This window comes from Apiospora marii (genome assembly GCF_038362585.1).
Source record: "Apiospora marii strain CBS 49790 chromosome Unknown utg000004l_segment0_segment1, whole genome shotgun sequence".
In the NCBI taxonomy this organism is placed as follows: Eukaryota; Fungi; Ascomycota; class Sordariomycetes; order Amphisphaeriales; family Apiosporaceae; genus Apiospora; species Apiospora marii.
Window position 1 is genome coordinate 1,357,049 of NW_027117376.1, and position 17,546 is coordinate 1,374,594.

At 52.4% G+C, this 17,546-nt stretch overlaps 5 protein-coding genes across 5 annotated transcripts; 4 read left to right on the plus strand and 1 right to left on the minus strand.

The window, feature by feature from the left end:
- Positions 1 to 801: 801 nt before the first annotated feature.
- Positions 802 to 1,056, plus strand: PG985_007377 (uncharacterized protein; the record flags this gene model as incomplete). Its single annotated transcript, XM_066827146.1, has 1 exon — positions 802 to 1,056. One exon carries the CDS (start codon positions 802 to 804, stop codon positions 1,054 to 1,056), a length of 255 nt encoding a protein of 84 aa, XP_066684821.1.
- A 422-nt stretch (positions 1,057 to 1,478) lies between these two features.
- On the plus strand, positions 1,479 to 2,042 carry PG985_007378 (ribosomal protein L24e; the record flags this gene model as incomplete). Its single annotated transcript, XM_066827147.1, has 2 exons — positions 1,479 to 1,564; positions 1,643 to 2,042. The coding sequence occupies 2 exons, from the start codon at positions 1,479 to 1,481 to the stop codon at positions 2,040 to 2,042; spliced, it is 486 nt and encodes a 161-aa protein (XP_066684822.1).
- A 963-nt stretch (positions 2,043 to 3,005) lies between these two features.
- On the minus strand, positions 3,006 to 3,632 carry PG985_007379 (uncharacterized protein; the record flags this gene model as incomplete). Its single annotated transcript, XM_066827148.1, has 1 exon — positions 3,006 to 3,632. One exon carries the CDS (start codon positions 3,630 to 3,632, stop codon positions 3,006 to 3,008), a length of 627 nt encoding a protein of 208 aa, XP_066684823.1.
- Positions 3,633 to 12,356: 8,724 nt separating this feature from the next.
- Positions 12,357 to 13,926, plus strand: PG985_007380 (tat pathway signal sequence; the record flags this gene model as incomplete). The annotated part of the gene is made up of 2 exons (XM_066827149.1): positions 12,357 to 12,952; positions 13,125 to 13,926. The coding sequence occupies 2 exons, from the start codon at positions 12,357 to 12,359 to the stop codon at positions 13,924 to 13,926; spliced, it is 1,398 nt and encodes a 465-aa protein (XP_066684824.1).
- Positions 13,927 to 15,507: 1,581 nt separating this feature from the next.
- On the plus strand, positions 15,508 to 16,739 carry PG985_007381 (uncharacterized protein; the record flags this gene model as incomplete). The annotated part of the gene is made up of 3 exons (XM_066827150.1): positions 15,508 to 15,848; positions 15,906 to 16,020; positions 16,080 to 16,739. 3 exons carry the CDS (start codon positions 15,508 to 15,510, stop codon positions 16,737 to 16,739), a joined length of 1,116 nt encoding a protein of 371 aa, XP_066684825.1.
- Positions 16,740 to 17,546: the final 807 nt, after the last annotated feature.

Genomic DNA, 17,546 nt, shown 5'->3' on the forward strand with positions numbered 1-17,546 from the left:
CAGCCAATTGGACCCCTCGATAAAAACTAACATGACCCGCTTATTCCTTATCAAATGCTTTTGGCAGTAAAAAAGTTCGGCGGCTCCCATCGTGAACATCTACAACTCCAGATCCGAATCGCAATTACCATACCATAACACCCTTCCACGACAGTACCACGACGCGTGGTCAATCGCAAACATGAGGTATGTCCATTAGCGCCAAGCCCAGCCCGGTGCTCATGAGCGTTCCCGCTGTCCTCGCCTACGGCACACGGCACACGGCACACGGCACCCCACGCTACCGTCCTGGAGAAACACCATGACACCGGATCACCTGCTTCGATTTCGTCTCAGTTTCGCCGTCTTGAGATCTCTCACTAACTAGTAACCAGGGTGGAGACATGCCATTTTTGCAGCAGACCTGTAAGTGATCCTCCAGCTGTTATGCGTGCTGCATCGCATAGGATACGATGACTGACTTGTTTATCGCGATAGGCTTATCCCAGCAAGGGAATCAGTAAGTTGTTCTTTTCGGTCACTTTGCCTTCATATCACCAAGAAGGGTGGATGGAAGGAGTCGAGCCCTTTCGAAGAAGAAGAAGAAGAAACGATATTGCCCCGGTCGAGCGTACACTAGGCCAACGTGCTCCAGTGGACTCGGTAGCAGACTATGGCACCGCGAACTCGGTCAGGCCGCCCTCGTTGTACGACACAATGGCGATGGAGCAGACCAGCGTGCAGGCGACGGTGCTTGCTTGGAAGGCAGCATCCCACATGAGCAGGAAGAAGACTCGGTGAAGGAAGGTAGCTTGCCCCGCGATGATCCTGCCCGAGGGCAAGGTGGTCTTGACCATCCACACGCCACTGCTCGCCAGCACGCTGGATCTGTTGGTCGAGGAAGAGTTGATGAAGATGAAGAAGACTGCTCGAGTCTTGAATCTTGCGCTTGGCGGTGTATACAACGAGGCTGCCTTTCTCAAGGCATTCGACGAAGGTTGGCATGCGGGGGCAGGGCTCGACACTTCGTTTATCCCGACAGAGGTGAACGTCGCCTGCGATGACGGCGAACGTTAAATCACAACATTTTGCCTCCATAACACTGGCTGACTGACACTCAATTTCGCAGCCTTTGTTCGGAATGACGCGAAACAGTTCCGATTTTGTCGATCCAAGGTCAGCCCCCCCTAGATGGCTACGAACTTGACTGGCCCCTTCCCTAAGAGAGGCGTCCATTTGCTAACAATTGAGTCGTTTCTTACAGTGCCATAAGAACGTAAGTTAGGAACATCCCCCGGCGCAGCTCGCGCGAGTCGAATTAAGATGCATATACCTGGAGAGTCGGTTCGCGATAAGACCAGCGGCCGCAAGGCACCTCGAATGGCTGGGCTTGGCGTGCTTGAGTGAAAGGAATGCACATGCATCTTGATTCCACCCGCGACGACGAGGTTCACGATTTTCGTATAAATCGCTGACAAAAACACCAAAAATAGTTCAAGATGAAGCGTAACCCGCGCAAGCTTCAGTGGACTAAAGCGTATCGCAAGGCTGCTGGCAAGGAGATGACGGTCGATTCTACACTTCAGTAAGTTTCAGAAAACACCAACCCCGTGGACTCATTCTGTATCAAGACGCGTTGCTGACAGGCTCCTCTTTGTTACAGATTCGCCGCACGCCGCAACGTACCTGTCCGCTACAACCGCGACCTGTGGCAGAAGACGATGCAGGCCATGTCCCGCATCAACGAGATTCGCAGCAAGCGCGAGAGGGTATTCTACAAGAAGCGTATGGCCGGCAAGCGCGAGAGAGAGTTGGCACGGGACCGCAAGCTCGTTCAGACGCACTCCCACCTGCTGCCCCGCATGCGCGGCAGCGAGAAGCGTCGCCTCGCTATCGAACAGGGTCTGGCCCAAGAAGAGATCAACCGACTCGAAGAGGAGAACGTGTTGCCCGTCAAGACCAACAAGCCCTTCGGCAAGGAGAAGATTCGCCAGAAGGTTCGCATCGACGGTGGAGTGGAGGAGGAGGCTCCGGACAACGACATGGACATCGATTCCGAATAGAGCGTTTGTGCTGGACCGGGTGTTATTGGCCAAAGAAACCGGGGGTGCTTATGACTTTGCACAGAAATGTGGAGGACTGGCTGCCAAGAATAACGGTATTATTCACCATGGCGTTTACTGCGATTGCTGCTTTCGTATCTTCCCGGGCATGTGTCAAGGCGTTGGTGGGCTTCCCTGCTGGAACCAAAATTCATGGACGATTGATTTCCCTGCGATGATACTCCATGTTGAGCGAAAAACATGCTCAATTCCGTTAGTGTCCTTCATGGTGAAATCATACTTGGGAATATTTGGTGTGAGATGGCGAGCTCAATCCAGTAACCACGCATCGGGGCAAATGCTTGTGGTGTTAGGGTCGCTGAGTGCTCGCCTCTCCCAGATCGTATTAGCGATACCCGTGGCACTCCTTGCAGATGCGAAACTCATCCGGCGGACGTGAAGATCTTATAGCACAGGAGCAACGCCAGTGATATGGGTTATATAACCTAAATGCAAGTATATGACTCCCACGTTTTGCCCAGAAATGAACCACCAGAAAAGTACAATGGAAAAGGGGTATCTTTGGTCTATAAACACAATGAATGAATGCTCTACTTATATGGTAAAAAGGACCTGCCTCGTACTCTAAGTTTCTCAAGTCTTCCTTCCAAATCAACCTGATCGGACTAAATCTATGCCTGCTAGGTAGCCTTATTGGTCAAAAACGCCCCGTATATATGATTTCCCCAATCCCATGTATTGCTCTGAGCAGTGCTTGTATATATCTGTATGCGTATGTGTTTGCAGAGGACCATGGCTGCGCGGCATAGTCAACCCCTTTCCCTTTGGTCCCCCATCCCCATTCCCTCTGCCCCCCCTAAACGCCGTTCAAAGTCATGCCATGAAGGTCTGTCTGTCTGTCTATTTCTCTGACTACCTGGGTTAGGTAAGGTAAAGTTAAAGGTTTCTTTTATATATATATGCTCATATATCTGTGCCATCCACATCACCCCCGCCCCCTTGGCCTGCCACCCCGACCCGGCCCCGCCCGATGTGGCCCGCCGGATGGAGCTGGTAGGCCTTCTTGGGCTCCGCGAGGACCGTGTTCACCTCGTCGAACACCTTGGCGTCGAGCGCGGCCTGGCGCTTCCGCCGGTTCTCCTCGTCGTACTCTACCTGGGCCGGGTCCGAGGTCCAGTTGCCCGCCCCGCCGCGGCCCGAGTACCTTAACTGCTGCTGCTGCTGCTGCTGATGCTGATGGGACGGCGAGGGCGCGTGGGCGTTGGCGTAGGAGGCCGCTCGCGAAGAGGCCATCGCGGCTTGGGCTTGGTGGTGCTCGGCGTCGGCGGCCTCGGCGTTGGTGACGAAGTTCCCGGCGCCGCCTCGGCCCGATCGCGCATATCCACCGGCGGAGGAGGGGGGAGGAGCAGAAACCGCGGCGGCGGCGGGATCGGAGGGAGGCGGGTCGACGTCGACAGCGGGGTTTTGGGCTTCGAGGTCCTCCTGCTGCTCTGGTCCCCCCTTGTTCCCCTTGCTGGTCGCCTCCTCGATCTGCTGGGGGCTGTAGTAGTTGCCGGCGCCGCCTCGGCCGGCACGTTTGTAGGCGTCCATTTTCTTTCCTGGTTGCGCTTGGCTTGGCGGAGTAGCCTTACAGTAAGGGTAGGTGGCCCCTTTCTTTTGTTCTTTTTGTTCTTCTTTTTGGGGGGCGCCCCTCTCACACTCTCCTTTCCTTTCCTTCCTTCCTTCTTCTTCTTCCCCTTTATTTCCCTCCGTCTGCCTCTACCCTCGTATTTTGTACTGTATCGTATTTCTTCAATCCGTACTATGGAGGTACACGCTCCGCTTCGGATGGACGATTGGATTGGATTGGGTTCTGGGCGTAGGGCCTCGGCCGCCTCCTATTCAGCGGTATGTAACCAGACAGACTACTGCACCCGGAAAAGAAGGGGATGTGGAAACGAACGTATCGCAAACGGTTGGGCGCGGACCTGTCCCGAGGCGGAAGATTGTGGGATGTTTGTGGGTAGGTGGTGTGCTCATGGGTGGGTAGGGATTTCTTCGGCAGTTGGGGAAATAATGTATGTATGTACATATAATCTGCTCGCCCGTGGTTTCGTTTCCTAATGTACAGTAGGCAGTGTGCAGGGGTGGGTTGTGTGGTTGAGCGAGTTTGTGCATTACATAACACTACGAAACATCAACGCAAGCAGCCCACGGGACTGTAATAAAAGTATCATGTATGAGGTGGCATTTTTCCAAGCACCAAGGTTGCACTTCTGGATTTATTAGGTTGTTTCAATCAAAGGCTTGAGCAGTCAGCTCGGTTCCTGACTTGCGTTACAGGCGTGGGCGGTGTGCGGGGCAGCCAATGTTGCTGCTGCAGCTGCACAAAACATCGTGGCCATGGGCTGCTAATAATGGATGGTTAATGGTTCCAAGCATTCATGAACTATTGACTGCTTGATTTCCACCATCCAGCCCCCTTCGTTTGGTTCGGGTCAGGTACATTTTATTCTTAGTGCTGGAGCTGCCCCCCTGAATGGAACTCATGGAAGCCATCGTCCAATTCGAAACAGCGTTCATGCCGTGGATGTATGGGTCCGGATGGGAATTGGCTTCGCACGCGTGGCAGGCATCGGGTACGGGTTGTCACTATACGCGGCCGCGTCCAAGGGGGATATTTTGGTAAGGGACCCTCTTTCGACTGTGGGTGCGGATGGGCGGATGGGGCTATCTGCAACACATTTCAATAATTCGTCAGGCGTGATGATGACACCGGGGGGCCTAAGGAGCCACGAAAGAAGGACGACGACGACGATAGTCATAATAATAATTTTTGGATGCGGGAAACGTAACTGAAATGTTTGTACCTGTTGATCCCGACGGAAGAGGCAAGGTTGACCTTGCTAACAGGAGGGGGAAAATAGTCTCCCGCGCTATTCCAGCAAGCAAGTAATTCTTCGGACAGCGCCGCTCAGCGTGCGACCAAGAAGACCGAAATAATGACTGGTTGCTTAACTTTTTTTTTTTTTTTTTTTTTTGGCCGTTATCTGTTGGAAGAGCGACGTCATTGAGGGGAAATTGGTTTTGGGGCCTACTTTGGCCAAGATCCACCTCGCAAATAACGGTGAAGATGGTCGTGAGTCACACTTTCGATTGAAGCTCTCAATACCAGCCATCGTATTTAGACAAATTCGAAATTCCGTATTGGAATTGACGGGAGCGGAGTAAATGGAGCAGAGAGCATAAGAAGCTATTCACTAATGCATGAACGCTCTTATGCGTAGTTCGTAGTGTTGGCTGCAGCATTGCAGCGTTGTTCACTCACTTCACTATGTATTCATCAGCACTTGTAAGATCTTAGTAGTAGTAGACTGCTGGCCTAGCCACTAGGTTAGGGGTCAAGCAGATCTCGGGATAGACGGTAAAGATGATCGAGTTCGGATCGAGCAAAGCATATAGCGTAGTGGGCTCCTTGAGAAAAGAAATGTCGTGTGTGCGTGTGTCTGTGTGTGTGGGATTTCTCACATGGGAGTCGCGCAACTTTCCCATTCAATAGCGTACAGCGCATGGTAATCTCGCGATGGTGGGAGAGCGAGTAGGGGTCCGTCGTCCGACTTTTGGTGTGTACCTGCAGCATCTCGAACGACGTGAACTCTCCGAAGGGCCCGATGGCCAGGTCAGCCATTCCCAACAAAGGCCCCGACACACACAGAAAGATAGAGATCTGTGGTAGGAATGTATGTTGGGAAGATCTATTGTCGCACTGGAAAAGCAGCCAAAAGAGACGACTCGCGATGGTGGCGGGCCAAGACCACCAGTCAGTCAGTCAGATCTTTGACCTGCGTGAAGCAGTCAGCGTATCACCGCTAACAACAACATCATCATCGTCATCATCACCACCACCACCACCGCCACTTCCATCAGCATGCCACGCAGTCATCTACTTCAATAGATCTTACCTTCACTCTACATACTACACCTTGCACTACATATCGGAAAAGGTGGTGGGCAAAAAAGCAGGTACAGAACTAAATAACATACCGAGGTGTGCGTTTCATAGGTACAGTAGGCTTGCTTTTCCCGACCCTTTGGTTAGGCTAATGGTTGCTTGCGCCCGGATATTGACGAACGATAGAACGGATTGGATCGAGCGGGTAGCAACATAGGGCCAACGCTGATCCTTTGACTATTTCGGGGCGTCAAGTGTTCGTTCGCTCGCTGCCAGGAACCCGAACAAAGCTCACTTGGGTAAAGTGTTATATTAACCCGCACACACAGTACTGTACACATGCGACCGTTCTGCGCGACGGACGGAAGGGGTACTTGTACAGATAGGCTGGTAATATGGCTGGCTGGCAAGCTGGGGGAACTGCGAGACTACCAAGTCCAGAAAAATATATTGTCCGAGATGCCAATGAGACAGACCGTGGTGGAGATGTGACAGGCTGTCAACTATCAGGACGGGAAGGTTTTAGTGACAATCCGGCTGTGTCGGTCAATTTGGGGTGTGAATCAAGCAGCGGAGCAGCAAAGAGCAGCATTGGAAAGCAGCAAGCAGCCGGCTCAACGAGTGATGAGATGTACATTTTACTGATGGATGGATGTATGATGTACCTGTCTGGCTGATTTCTGGGCAGGCAAGCCAGAGATGCAGCACTTGCTTGTTGCCAAGAATAATTACGGTAGGAGGTGGGAGTGTTTGGTGTTTCCCGCACGTACATACGTACTGTGCAGGTTCCAGGCTCGGTGGAGAGAGTTGCGAGAGTGTGTGTCACTTGATCCAAGTCTGGCCAGCCTCGACTGATGACCTGAACTGATCTTATGACTACTGACGGACTTCACCTTCTGCTTATTAGCCTCCCTACCGTCACTAACGGTAATTCTTGTGGTCCCATTCACCACACAGCCCACAATAAACCTGATCTACGATCGCGATCTTGGAATTTGGGCTGCAAGCGCCATTGGGAAAAATTTCCAACAAGTATACAACTGAAACGGCGCAACTTCGTCAGTATAGCCACGGCGGCCTGCTATTGCCCAACGTTTTACGTATTGTATTGCGTGTCTGTTTCATGGCAATTTGTATGTAACTTGAGTCCGAATATTGTCAATGTAATCCATTTTCACGATTGAATAGTCCTGTGGTGTCTATAGAATCTGTAGTGTTGAGCTACATGTGCATGCTATACTCACACAGGTATCTGATCAGCACCTAGGCTGCGGGATCACCCGACTGTCAACAATGTGGCAGCGAACGGCGGTCTTAGTTTTAGGGCATGTTCCATTTCTGATGCAGCGCTGTAAAATTGCCAACCTGCTGCATTGTCTCTTTCTACTGTGACAACTCCCATATTGAACACTGCTATTACTGGGGCCAGTACGGGACAGAAAAGAGAGGCAAGTCATGACCTCTCAGCGCAGGATACAATAAAGTTTTCAAGTCTCCTCCCCAACGGGCCAGAAAAACGGATGCTTAGCGCAAGGCCGATGAGGGTAATTATTACTCGATAGAAGTTGAGCGCCGCCGCCAACCCCGTGGGCAGCTTTCCAACCCTACTACTACCCGAGGCCTAGAATCCATCCCCCTCCTGGACAGCAAGCCAATCGCGAAAATTATGGAAAAGCCCCATGACCGACTACTGGGTAGAGAGATGGGTGCCAATGTTGGAACTTCTGGGTGGTGTGAAAGCCGTACATCACCTTGTCCGTATTCAGTTTACTTACCACACTAGCTGTCATCCTCTTAGATCATGTATCGATTATGTAGTCGCCCAGTAGGAAAGAAGTTTTGCTTTTGGATTCACCAGCCCTGGTTTCTGGGCATTTTTCGTTCTTTCTGCTTCCTTTCTTTTCCTCAAACGTCAGATGCGAATTGTGCCGACGTAGCCAAGAACTTTTGAGCACCGTGAGTATGCTGCTTTTTGTCTCAAGAAGACGGGCTCGTATGCGGTTCCTGACAGAAGCAATGGCTCGCACATATGGAAACTGGAGCATTACCAGCAGCAGTTTGATGGCTTCCGGGATGGCCAGCAGCCAATGAGTGGAAAGAGTGTCTGTCCGTGTTGATAGCATCGGAGGGGATGGCTGTATGTATGGATGGATCATGGGTCTAGTTCCCCATGCATGATAAAAAGGTTCGGACACTTTGAGAGAGGGAGGCCACGTTTAAATAGTACCTGCGTCCCAAAGAGTCAAATCCGCTTGCTGATCACTTCCCACCCCCTGGTCGCGTTGTTGCACCTGCAGAGTTGAGAGCTGGCTGTCGAGGCATATTCGCGACGATCGACGCCGGTCTGGCAGTTCTGCGTCAGCTTTATTCATTATTCTGACCTCGTCAAAACATCTTCCTGAGCCATGACATGAAAAGCCCCTCCCTCGTGGGAGGGCTCATTAGTCGTTCGTCCCGTTCCATGTTTCCAAATTACCAGGGCTCGGAAGAAGCTCAGTCACGATAGCGGCGATCATTCAGGTCCCATGGCTCGCTCGGCCCCGGAATTGCCAGCTGATTGCTGAGGGACGCTCCACAGCTCGTAACGACTCGACCTCCGAAATGTGGAGAGATATCGTTGCACCCAAGTCCTCAAGTTGCATCTGAAAGCCGCACTACCCCTCCTTGAGATTCAAGTATCCTAGTCCTAGTGCGCATTATCCTAGTCGTGATCTTTTGACCCGAATCGGATGTACCGTCCTAGATTGCGCGCAACCACCTATCTGCGAGCACGGAGAGGAGGCTGTGATACGGGGCTAGATATATATGCGCGTTGCGAAACTCGACAAGTTGCGTATGTAGGAATTGGTTGACGATGGAAGGAAAGTCCCAGTCGCAAGCGTTTTGATTTTGCGTTGTTGAATCTTGCGCAGTTGATTCTTGGAAACTTTTTTTTTGTTGTTGTTGTCCCAGGTCGCTGACTGGCATGGTAAGGATCAGCGTCACCCGTGGCATGGACAGGGTTTCCATGGTCGGTTTCTGAGTCCAATCCTGTATGTACTGTACTGGTAGCCGTGTGTAATCTTGGAATGGCAGCACGATCGATACTTTTGATCGGAGTTTCTGACTTGGGCCGGTTACAGGAGGAATCTCGTGCGGACAACTTTTTGGAGCTCTCGTCACCACGGCCATATCATATCTACATATCATAAGGCGTTGTTCCCCGGAGTAGTAGGGAATCGTCTTTACACTATCGCTGCAGATCAAACATGGAAAGAGCAGAGCCAATATATAATGGAAGCGCTATCTACATATCCGATCAGGGAAGATGGCTAAAACAAAGGGCTGATGTTCCGGGCAGCTTGAGCTTGCTTGCTTGCCCTTATCAAATAACAGTGCCCGGAATCTCTCGAGGGCGGGGCCATCCTTCCATGGCCAGTTACTTTATTCGCTTCACCCCCGCCCGCCCCCTAAGCCGACCCCCTACCTTCTATCTATTTCAAGCGCCCACCAATCATAGCCACCAGGCGAAGGCGTGGCATCGCTAAGCAATTGCTCGCATCGCATCGCCATCGCTACGGATTGTCTCTGGCTTATGGCGCCCGACATTACGTGGTTGCTCACGTACCTGGGCTAACCGCGATTAGGCGAGACACTGAGCTGATGTAGAAAGTGCTAAAAGCAAGGATTCAAGGGAGATACAGACAGGTGAATCAGAATCCATAAGCCCGCGAGCAGAAAGGTGAGCTGGCATCCCGAAAAGCGGAAGAGCACTTTCTCTCGCCTATCACGACATGGAGTGGAATACTTACATGATGCATCAGGAGGACTAGCTAGTTGCTGCACAGGGAGAGATATACTCACCAGTCTAGCATGTAGCTTCTCCCCGTGTCCCGCCTCGTACGAAAGCCAGCCTCGGTAATATGAATCGCCGACGTGTATGCGTAAGTATGTAGGTAGGTAGTCAAGTGGACGAAGGAAGCTTGTCCTTTCCCGGCCAGCCGACGCATTGCTTAGTGTTCATTCCTGGTCAAGTTCGAGGTCTTGTCTCCAACCCAGACAGAGTGTGCGAGCATTAATAACAACTAATTAGGTCAAAAGGGCGAGACTTTGATAATGCCCTGCCCTTGTTGTACAGCGCCGGGCACCCTCCAATCATAACGCCGGCCATACGTGTAACACTTGGGAATAATGTTCCGAATCCAGTGGGTAGGTCTACGAGTATGTAATTGGTAATTGTGAGCCAGGCACAGCATGGCTGCCAATCGAATCGAATGGTCTCGATCACTGCTGTACCTTATCCATGCATAGCACTGAGAAAGTCGAATCGAATCACGATCTCATTCGAGCCCACATTTATTTACCTCCTTGGAACTTGAAATCATTCGAAACGGATGAGCCTGGGAAAAATAAAATTTGAAATATCGTGTTAAACCCTATCTTATCTCGATGTTTTGTTTCCGGGAGCCATTCCTTGCCTATCCGGTGCAAAACATTCGGCGTCTCGAGCGGTAATTCTATGCTGAGGTAGCAGTGCCGCTACCTGGAGTCCAGTGAACGAACCGTTTCAATCTTGGAGGGGTTTCGCCGGTCCAAGAGTCCCAGCGCGCGCTGCAATGATGCATAGTAGTACCTACCTACCTATCGCACAATGCCAACAGCTTGACATAGGTAAGCACAGCACTATACTACATATGCGTTTATGTAGGCATATATACGAGTATATAAATATAGTACGCACATGCACACAAGCCAAGACACGAGATACAACCTGGCCCGATTTCCTTCCAGAACCATTCCCGCACTCACTCCCCTTTTGTCGCTCCTTCTCCTTTTTGAGCACGTACCGTAGAGCTATCTTACATGAGTTCCAAATTCCAAGGCACAGTTACGGTATGGGCTCGCGCTGAGATAATCCTGACAAGATTAAAGTACCTGCCCAGCGAGCTTCCAAGTGTCCGGTGGAGTCTGAAAGAGGGCTGTGGAAAAGGGTGGGGCAGCCAGAGGACCTGAACTGAACAACTGAACCCGGACCGAAAGTTTGGGCTAGGTATGGATGGGATAGCTAAGGACACGCAACCAAATCATTTACCGCACACCCCCTTCTCCCTTCCCCCTTCAGAAACGGAAATAGAAGTGGTGAAGTTAGCTCCATACACTGTGCTGCTGCTGCTGCGTCTGCTGGGCTGCGCATGCTCAGGTGTTCAGTAACCTACCTCCCTCTGAGTCCCCCCTCTTCCCCGACCTACTACAGACACAGTAATCATGCCATGCCTACTTCAGTGTAGGTAGGTAGATGTGTGCTGGGGGGAAGGTACTTGCAGCCTACCTGCCTAGTCCAGGTAGGTAGTAGTTAGCTCAGGCTAGACACGGGCTCTCTTTCGCTCACAGTTGATTACTGCAGACAACGGCGGCGCTTGTTGCGTACCGATCAGTGATGGACTGATACGTCCGTCTGTCGGGTGGATTTCCCCCCCTCTCTCGTCCTGCCCACCCCCCTCCCCCCTTCTCCCCTCTGCCTGGGCCAGCATTGGGCTTTGGGGTAATAACAATAAGTAATCCAGGTAGCGATGGGTTGATTATGTACGTTAGGTACGTATGTACCGGGAGGGATGTACATCAATCAACCACCCATCGATACGTGTGTGTGTGTTGGAGGGACAGACGGGCACTATCGCTACTCTGAGAAGCGCGCCCAAAGCCCGGCGCATGGCAGCTGCCGCTTTGTACACATTCAGTACCTCCCTCTCCCTCATTCCCATTCCACGCTTCCAAGGCATACCATTATTACCAAGGCGTAGTCCGGTCCTGGAACTTGTCCATGCCCTTCAACCACCACCACCACTACCACCACCACTAACTTACCACTCGAGCCTGACCTTTGTCTCCCTCTCTCCCTCTCCGACAAAAAAAAATAATTAAATTATTACTACGACAATTATTTCTATCCAGCAAAGGACAAATTAGGCCTGGCTTTATTCCACCACTTCTTCTTGGCTTCGACTTACTGGCTTGCCTTCATTCCCACCCACACACACACACAACAATACCTTACTTACCTACGTCCAATCATCCAAACCGCACTCGCACCAGACCACTTGCTGCTACCACCCTCTCCAACCAATGCATCCACCCAACCCTCGCCCTTGAATCTCACCACCACAAGTTGATCTTCTTGCTTGCTCACCTTACTTCTTTGCTTTTGCTCACTCGCACTCTACAACGACCGCATAAGTCCTGTATCTATGCTACTTCTCTTGTCGATCTGAAGTGATAACTACTCCTATTACGCGGCAATGGCCTCCTCTAAGGTATATATACACAATCCCACTTATCCAAAGGGGAGCTGGCCTGCCCGGAACAGGTGACCCGATGCTGATCACCTTTGTGTGCCACAACAGGATATGTCGACAGCAACAGTAACGAGGCCATTGAACCAACACCGTCAGTCGCTGACGTCGGGCTCTACGAACCCTCTAGCCAACACCCGATTACCCTCCCACTCACGCAACGGCTCCCACACCCACGCCCACTCGGCCCTCTCCGGTGCCTTCAACGCTGCCCATCGTGTGACACGCCGCAAGAGCATGACCAGCTCAGGAGCCAACGTGGCGGCAGTAGCAGCCGCTCTCAGCGAGGCCGGTGACATGATGACTGCTCTTCCCATTAACTCCAACTCCTCCCGCCGCGGTACCGTCTCGAAGCCCGCCCTCGTCCGGTCGACCATGCCCAGCAGCCTTCCGTCTCCGCCCGGCAGCCTCCCCACCCACAAATTCATGATGTCTGGAAAGCCCGAGGGTCAAGAGAGTGCCATCGACGATGACTCCAACGATATGTCGGGCGAGGACCTCGGAGAAAACGGATCGCAGGCGGGCAAGGTTCGGCGTGCTAGTGACGGCCAGCCACTGTCCAAAGATGGCAAGAAGAGCAGCCGCCCTGACCTCCGCTGCGAAAAGTGCGGCAAAGGATACAAGCATAGCAGTTGCCTGACCAAGCATTTGTTCGTGCCCATTTTCTTGCCCGTATTCTCCTCCCCGCAGTCCCCTGTTACGGTTGCCGGCTAGAGTCGTGTCAGAAAGTTGAGGTCAAGGACCCGCTACCGGATATGCCCTCCTCCCCTGAGTCCCGGACTATGATTGATGGACAAATGTGTTGACAATTTCCCTGGCTAGGTGGGAGCACACTCCCGAGTGGTCATACACATCGAAGCTTCTCATTTCCAAACACCAACAAGTCCAGCTTCTCGAGGCCGCCTCGGTGCTCGTGCAGATGAACACCGTCATGGGCAACGACATGGACGCGACCACCCCACCCGACTCGGCTAGGGACTTTGGCAGCGAGGCCGGGTCTGCATCCCCTACCGCCTCTGGCTATTCCGAGCAACACGACGGCCATAGCTCAGCCGACACCACACCCCCGCCCCAAGCCGACCCGTTCCGAAGCTTGTCCAAGAGGTACAGCAGCGGCAGCGGGTATGCGCGGTCCTACCAGTCGACCACCTCGAATGGATTCCTCTCTGGAAGTATCCCAAGTGGATCCGGGTTCGGACACAACCGCCAGGGCAGCACGGACCGTCGCCCTCCGTCTTCGGGTATGAACAACACTGGTCAAGAGGACCGCGACCTTGCTGCCGCCGTGGAGCTGCTGAGTTGCAGCTTCAACAGCAATGGAGGTCGGGACAGCAGGTTGCCCAGCGATGCTCCCCCCGTGCCACCGTTGCCGGCCCAATACCTCGACCGGGCGACCACGAGCTCAAGTTTCCTGGACAGCTTTTCCCCATTCGCCAACAGCTATTCGGCCCGGCAGATGCCCGAGAGCTTCACGCGTGGCGAATCCCGCTTCACTCGTCATGACGAAGATGTGAAGATGGAAGACAGCGATGGCGGCAGCATGGATGACGAAGACGACCGTCGCTCCAGGGCTCGCAACAGCGAGGAAGACGACGAGGGAGTCTTCGGGCGCATGGAGGAATAAGAGAAGGAAAGCCTGCACATGCAGCACCCTGGAGAAACCGGCGCAGTACGCTGACTCCTGTGGGGATGACATGACACCATTATGGCTTTTGTTGTTTCCTTTGTGTACCACATAAACGTATATTCACCACATGTTGTAAAAGTGGTGGTTCGCTCCGCCACCGAACCTCAGCACCGAAGAGAGGAGGGCCCTTCGCGGTACACTCCACGAGGTTAAAGTGAGGATCGGGAGGTGCGTCGAGTGAACACCGAATAACATATTCGACCTAAACAGATCCTTGGAGGATCTCTCGAGGCAGAGAGTAGAATGTCTAATACCAGGACCAAGACAAACTCGAATGTTCTCTGTATCAAACAATAAAGTCAAATGAAAGCATCCGACTTCCATGCACCACGTGAAATGCAACGGAAGTGATTTCTAGGGGCTGAGGTTGCGAAACGGGTGTCGCAAAACAGAAAAAAGAGATGCAGGCAGTGTATAGTTGGAGAAAGGGATGGGATACTTGCGGTATCTACAAACGTGAGGCCCAGAAGCCCTGCGATGGAAGTCAACGGCGGGATGCCATGTTCTAATGCTTTGTTCCACTGGGAAGAGGATAGGGGACTTTATGCAAATCGTCGTTCGCAGTTCACCAGCTTTATTGTAGGAGAGAGGTTGGGACATGGCATAGATGCGAATGGACCTTGAGGGCACTGGTTATGTATGTATGTACAGCACCTCTTGGAGGCTGTTGATATAGGGTTGTTTGGATGAGCCATCATACTTGCTCATCTACGCCACTCAAGGCTGCAGCCGAACTTTCCTGGACTCAAAGCAGGCTTGGATTGGAGCATCCAGCACTGTCAGATGTCAGTCAGCAGGCAGAAACAGACAAGGTTGGATGAAGGGCGCCAAAAAGAGGTGCCAGGCATTGGTGGATGGATGTATTTGTTGTTGGTTTGGTATAGTCTTGGACACCAGGTAAAGGGAGAAAATTTGCTGGACCTTGCAACAAACAACATCAAAGAATCAAAGGGTTGGTATTGATGGGGGGCCATGGAAATATATATGAAGGAAGCAGCTGGCACCCTGGATGGAAGGGCTGAGTGCACATCAATAGACGACCTTCTAGTGTTGGTAGTAAGTGTTGGCGATCGCAGATCGAGAGGCAGCGGGCCTGAGGTTGAAGACTTTCCTTTTCCTTGCAATCAATTTTTAGCAGTGGTTGGGTCAATCAGAACCGCTAGGTTAGTTGGCGTAGCGACCGACCGGGCGACTGACGAACGAGGGACTCTTGTCACTGGAAGCGGGAGGAGGAAGAGAAAAAAAATAGCCAAGCTAAGCTATCTCTGGCTCGACGTCATCCAACGACACTGGCGAACTGCTCTTCTTCTCCCCACAATTTCCGCATCTCCATCTCGATGCTGAGCTTGCAAATCTGACGATCACCAGAATTAACCCTTCCTTGTCTTCTTCACTTCTCCAACCAGTCAGCCAATCTCGCTTGATTGATCACAGCGCCCATCTTTTCCTACTTCCCCCCATCGGAAAACAGCATCCCGCCCGTACCTTAGCAAGGAATCCAAGCCCCAGCCCACCACCATGCGCACGCGACGACAAGCACAGAACAAGATGGCCGCCGCCGCTGCGGAGTACCCTTCAGCTTCAGAGCCAGAAACCTCATCATCGGCACCGGCTTCGCCCACTGTTGACACCATCGCCAAAATTGACAGCCCCGTCCAGGCTCCGATGGCCGAGATGACGACGCGCCGCGAGTCCAAGCTGCCCAAGGCTCTCCAGTTTCCCCTGGTGGTCATCCTGAGTCTCGCCTTCTCGTCCGTGGGCTATTCGCTCGTCTACCCTTGGACCAAGGGCGTATTGGCCCAGCATGCGCGTGTTCTAGACTCCTGGAGCGAGGTCGCGCTTCTTACCGGCTGGAGAATGTAAGTCTACGCCAATCGCGCGCCGAGCGCGCGCGTTCGGCATACATCTCGTGTTAGGAGCTCAGCATTGCTAACCACCGCGCGGCTCAGTTTCGAACTCGCTTTAGGCTGGTATGGCGAGTACGATAGCAACGACCTGGTATCGTTGACTTTGCTGTCCCATGGTCCTCCGGTAAGAATCCGAAATCGCAAGCCCCTGATGGTATTTCTCGCTGACCCAAGCTTCTCTAGCTCTACCTGCTGTCGGCGTTCTACAACACACCGGCCCAGGCGCTGCTCATTGCACTCGGCGTCGAAACGCTTTCGACGTATCTCCCATTCCGTCTTCTCCGCGCGCTGTCGCCTGTGCATGCCGACCCCTCGAAAGTGCACAACGCTGAGCTTCTTACCGACAAGCCCATCGCGGTGCTGACTAGCCTGCTATCTGGTGCCATTTTCACCATCAGCTTGTTTTCGGCGTATGCGACCTACCTGCCCCGATTCATGGTCGTGTACTTGAACAACCTGCCTTCTATCACTGCCGCGCACGAGGTCTATTACCTCCACCTGCTGCCCGTCACTCTGCCGCTCGGATTCGCCGCCACCTCGTTCATCTTCGCACCCGCCGAGGCTGAGGAGGAGCCCAAGGTACCCGAGAGTGGAAACTTCGATCCCGTGGAGGCATCATTGAAGGAGACGGTGCGATACAACTTCTGGGGATGGAGCAACCGAACCAAGATGGTGATGAAGAGGACTGCTTTGCTCATGGCGATGACTGGCATCAACACTACCCTCCAGACTGCACTCACCGTTGAAGGCGCTGAGGTGCCTGGCGCGCTCGCTTGGTCGTCGGTCTGGGTTGTCGCTTCTGCTGTCACTGGTGTGGCTCTGGGTGCTGTCGGAAGCGAGTAGAGATGCTTTCGGACATCGTGTGTTCTTCCCTGGTGACCGTTGGTCAAGGAGTTAACAGAAGGATGGGCAAGATTGGTAAGTTTGACTCGTATGATTCTCGCCCATGGGTTGACTGGGTTTCCACATTCTGGATGATTGGAAATACGATATGCAATTCCTTGGAAGGGCTCTGAGTAGCTCGATGAATGCCAGGATGGTCTTGATGATAGGGTGCCTACGGTATGGGAGCCTATTTGGTTGGCTGTCTATGGTTTACCTGACACCGGTTCAGAAGAGGAAGACAAAAACCGAATATTTAATATGGATCGAGCAGTTGAGCGATTAGGAGAGAAATGTGAAATGCCTATTGAACAAGTGACCCAGACTCCCTGCAACATATTCTACATTCCATGTTCCCATCTGGCCAGCCCACCTTTCAGCCCTACGGTGTGAGCTCATCAATTGCATATAGGAGCTCCACCCCCAAGCTACGTCTTAATATAGTAGCAGCTGGTGGACCTCGGCGGGAGGATAGCTACATGATCATAATCTGGGGTAATATCAGATTTAACATCATTCCAAGCATTGCAGGTCCAATTTAGCAGACAGTGCCTGGGCTACGGACCAACTTCCAATCAGCCACTTTCCGAGCCTCTTCTTCTTTTTTTATCACTCGTTTCGCACTATCGGATCTTGCAGATCTTACGATCCTCTTGAAGAGAGTGTTTTTCTGATGGGAGCCAGAGCATATGACAGGCGACAATATAAGTTATAACCGAGTCACCTACCGCTACCTTTATACTAACAGAATAAGGTGCCATTACCGTT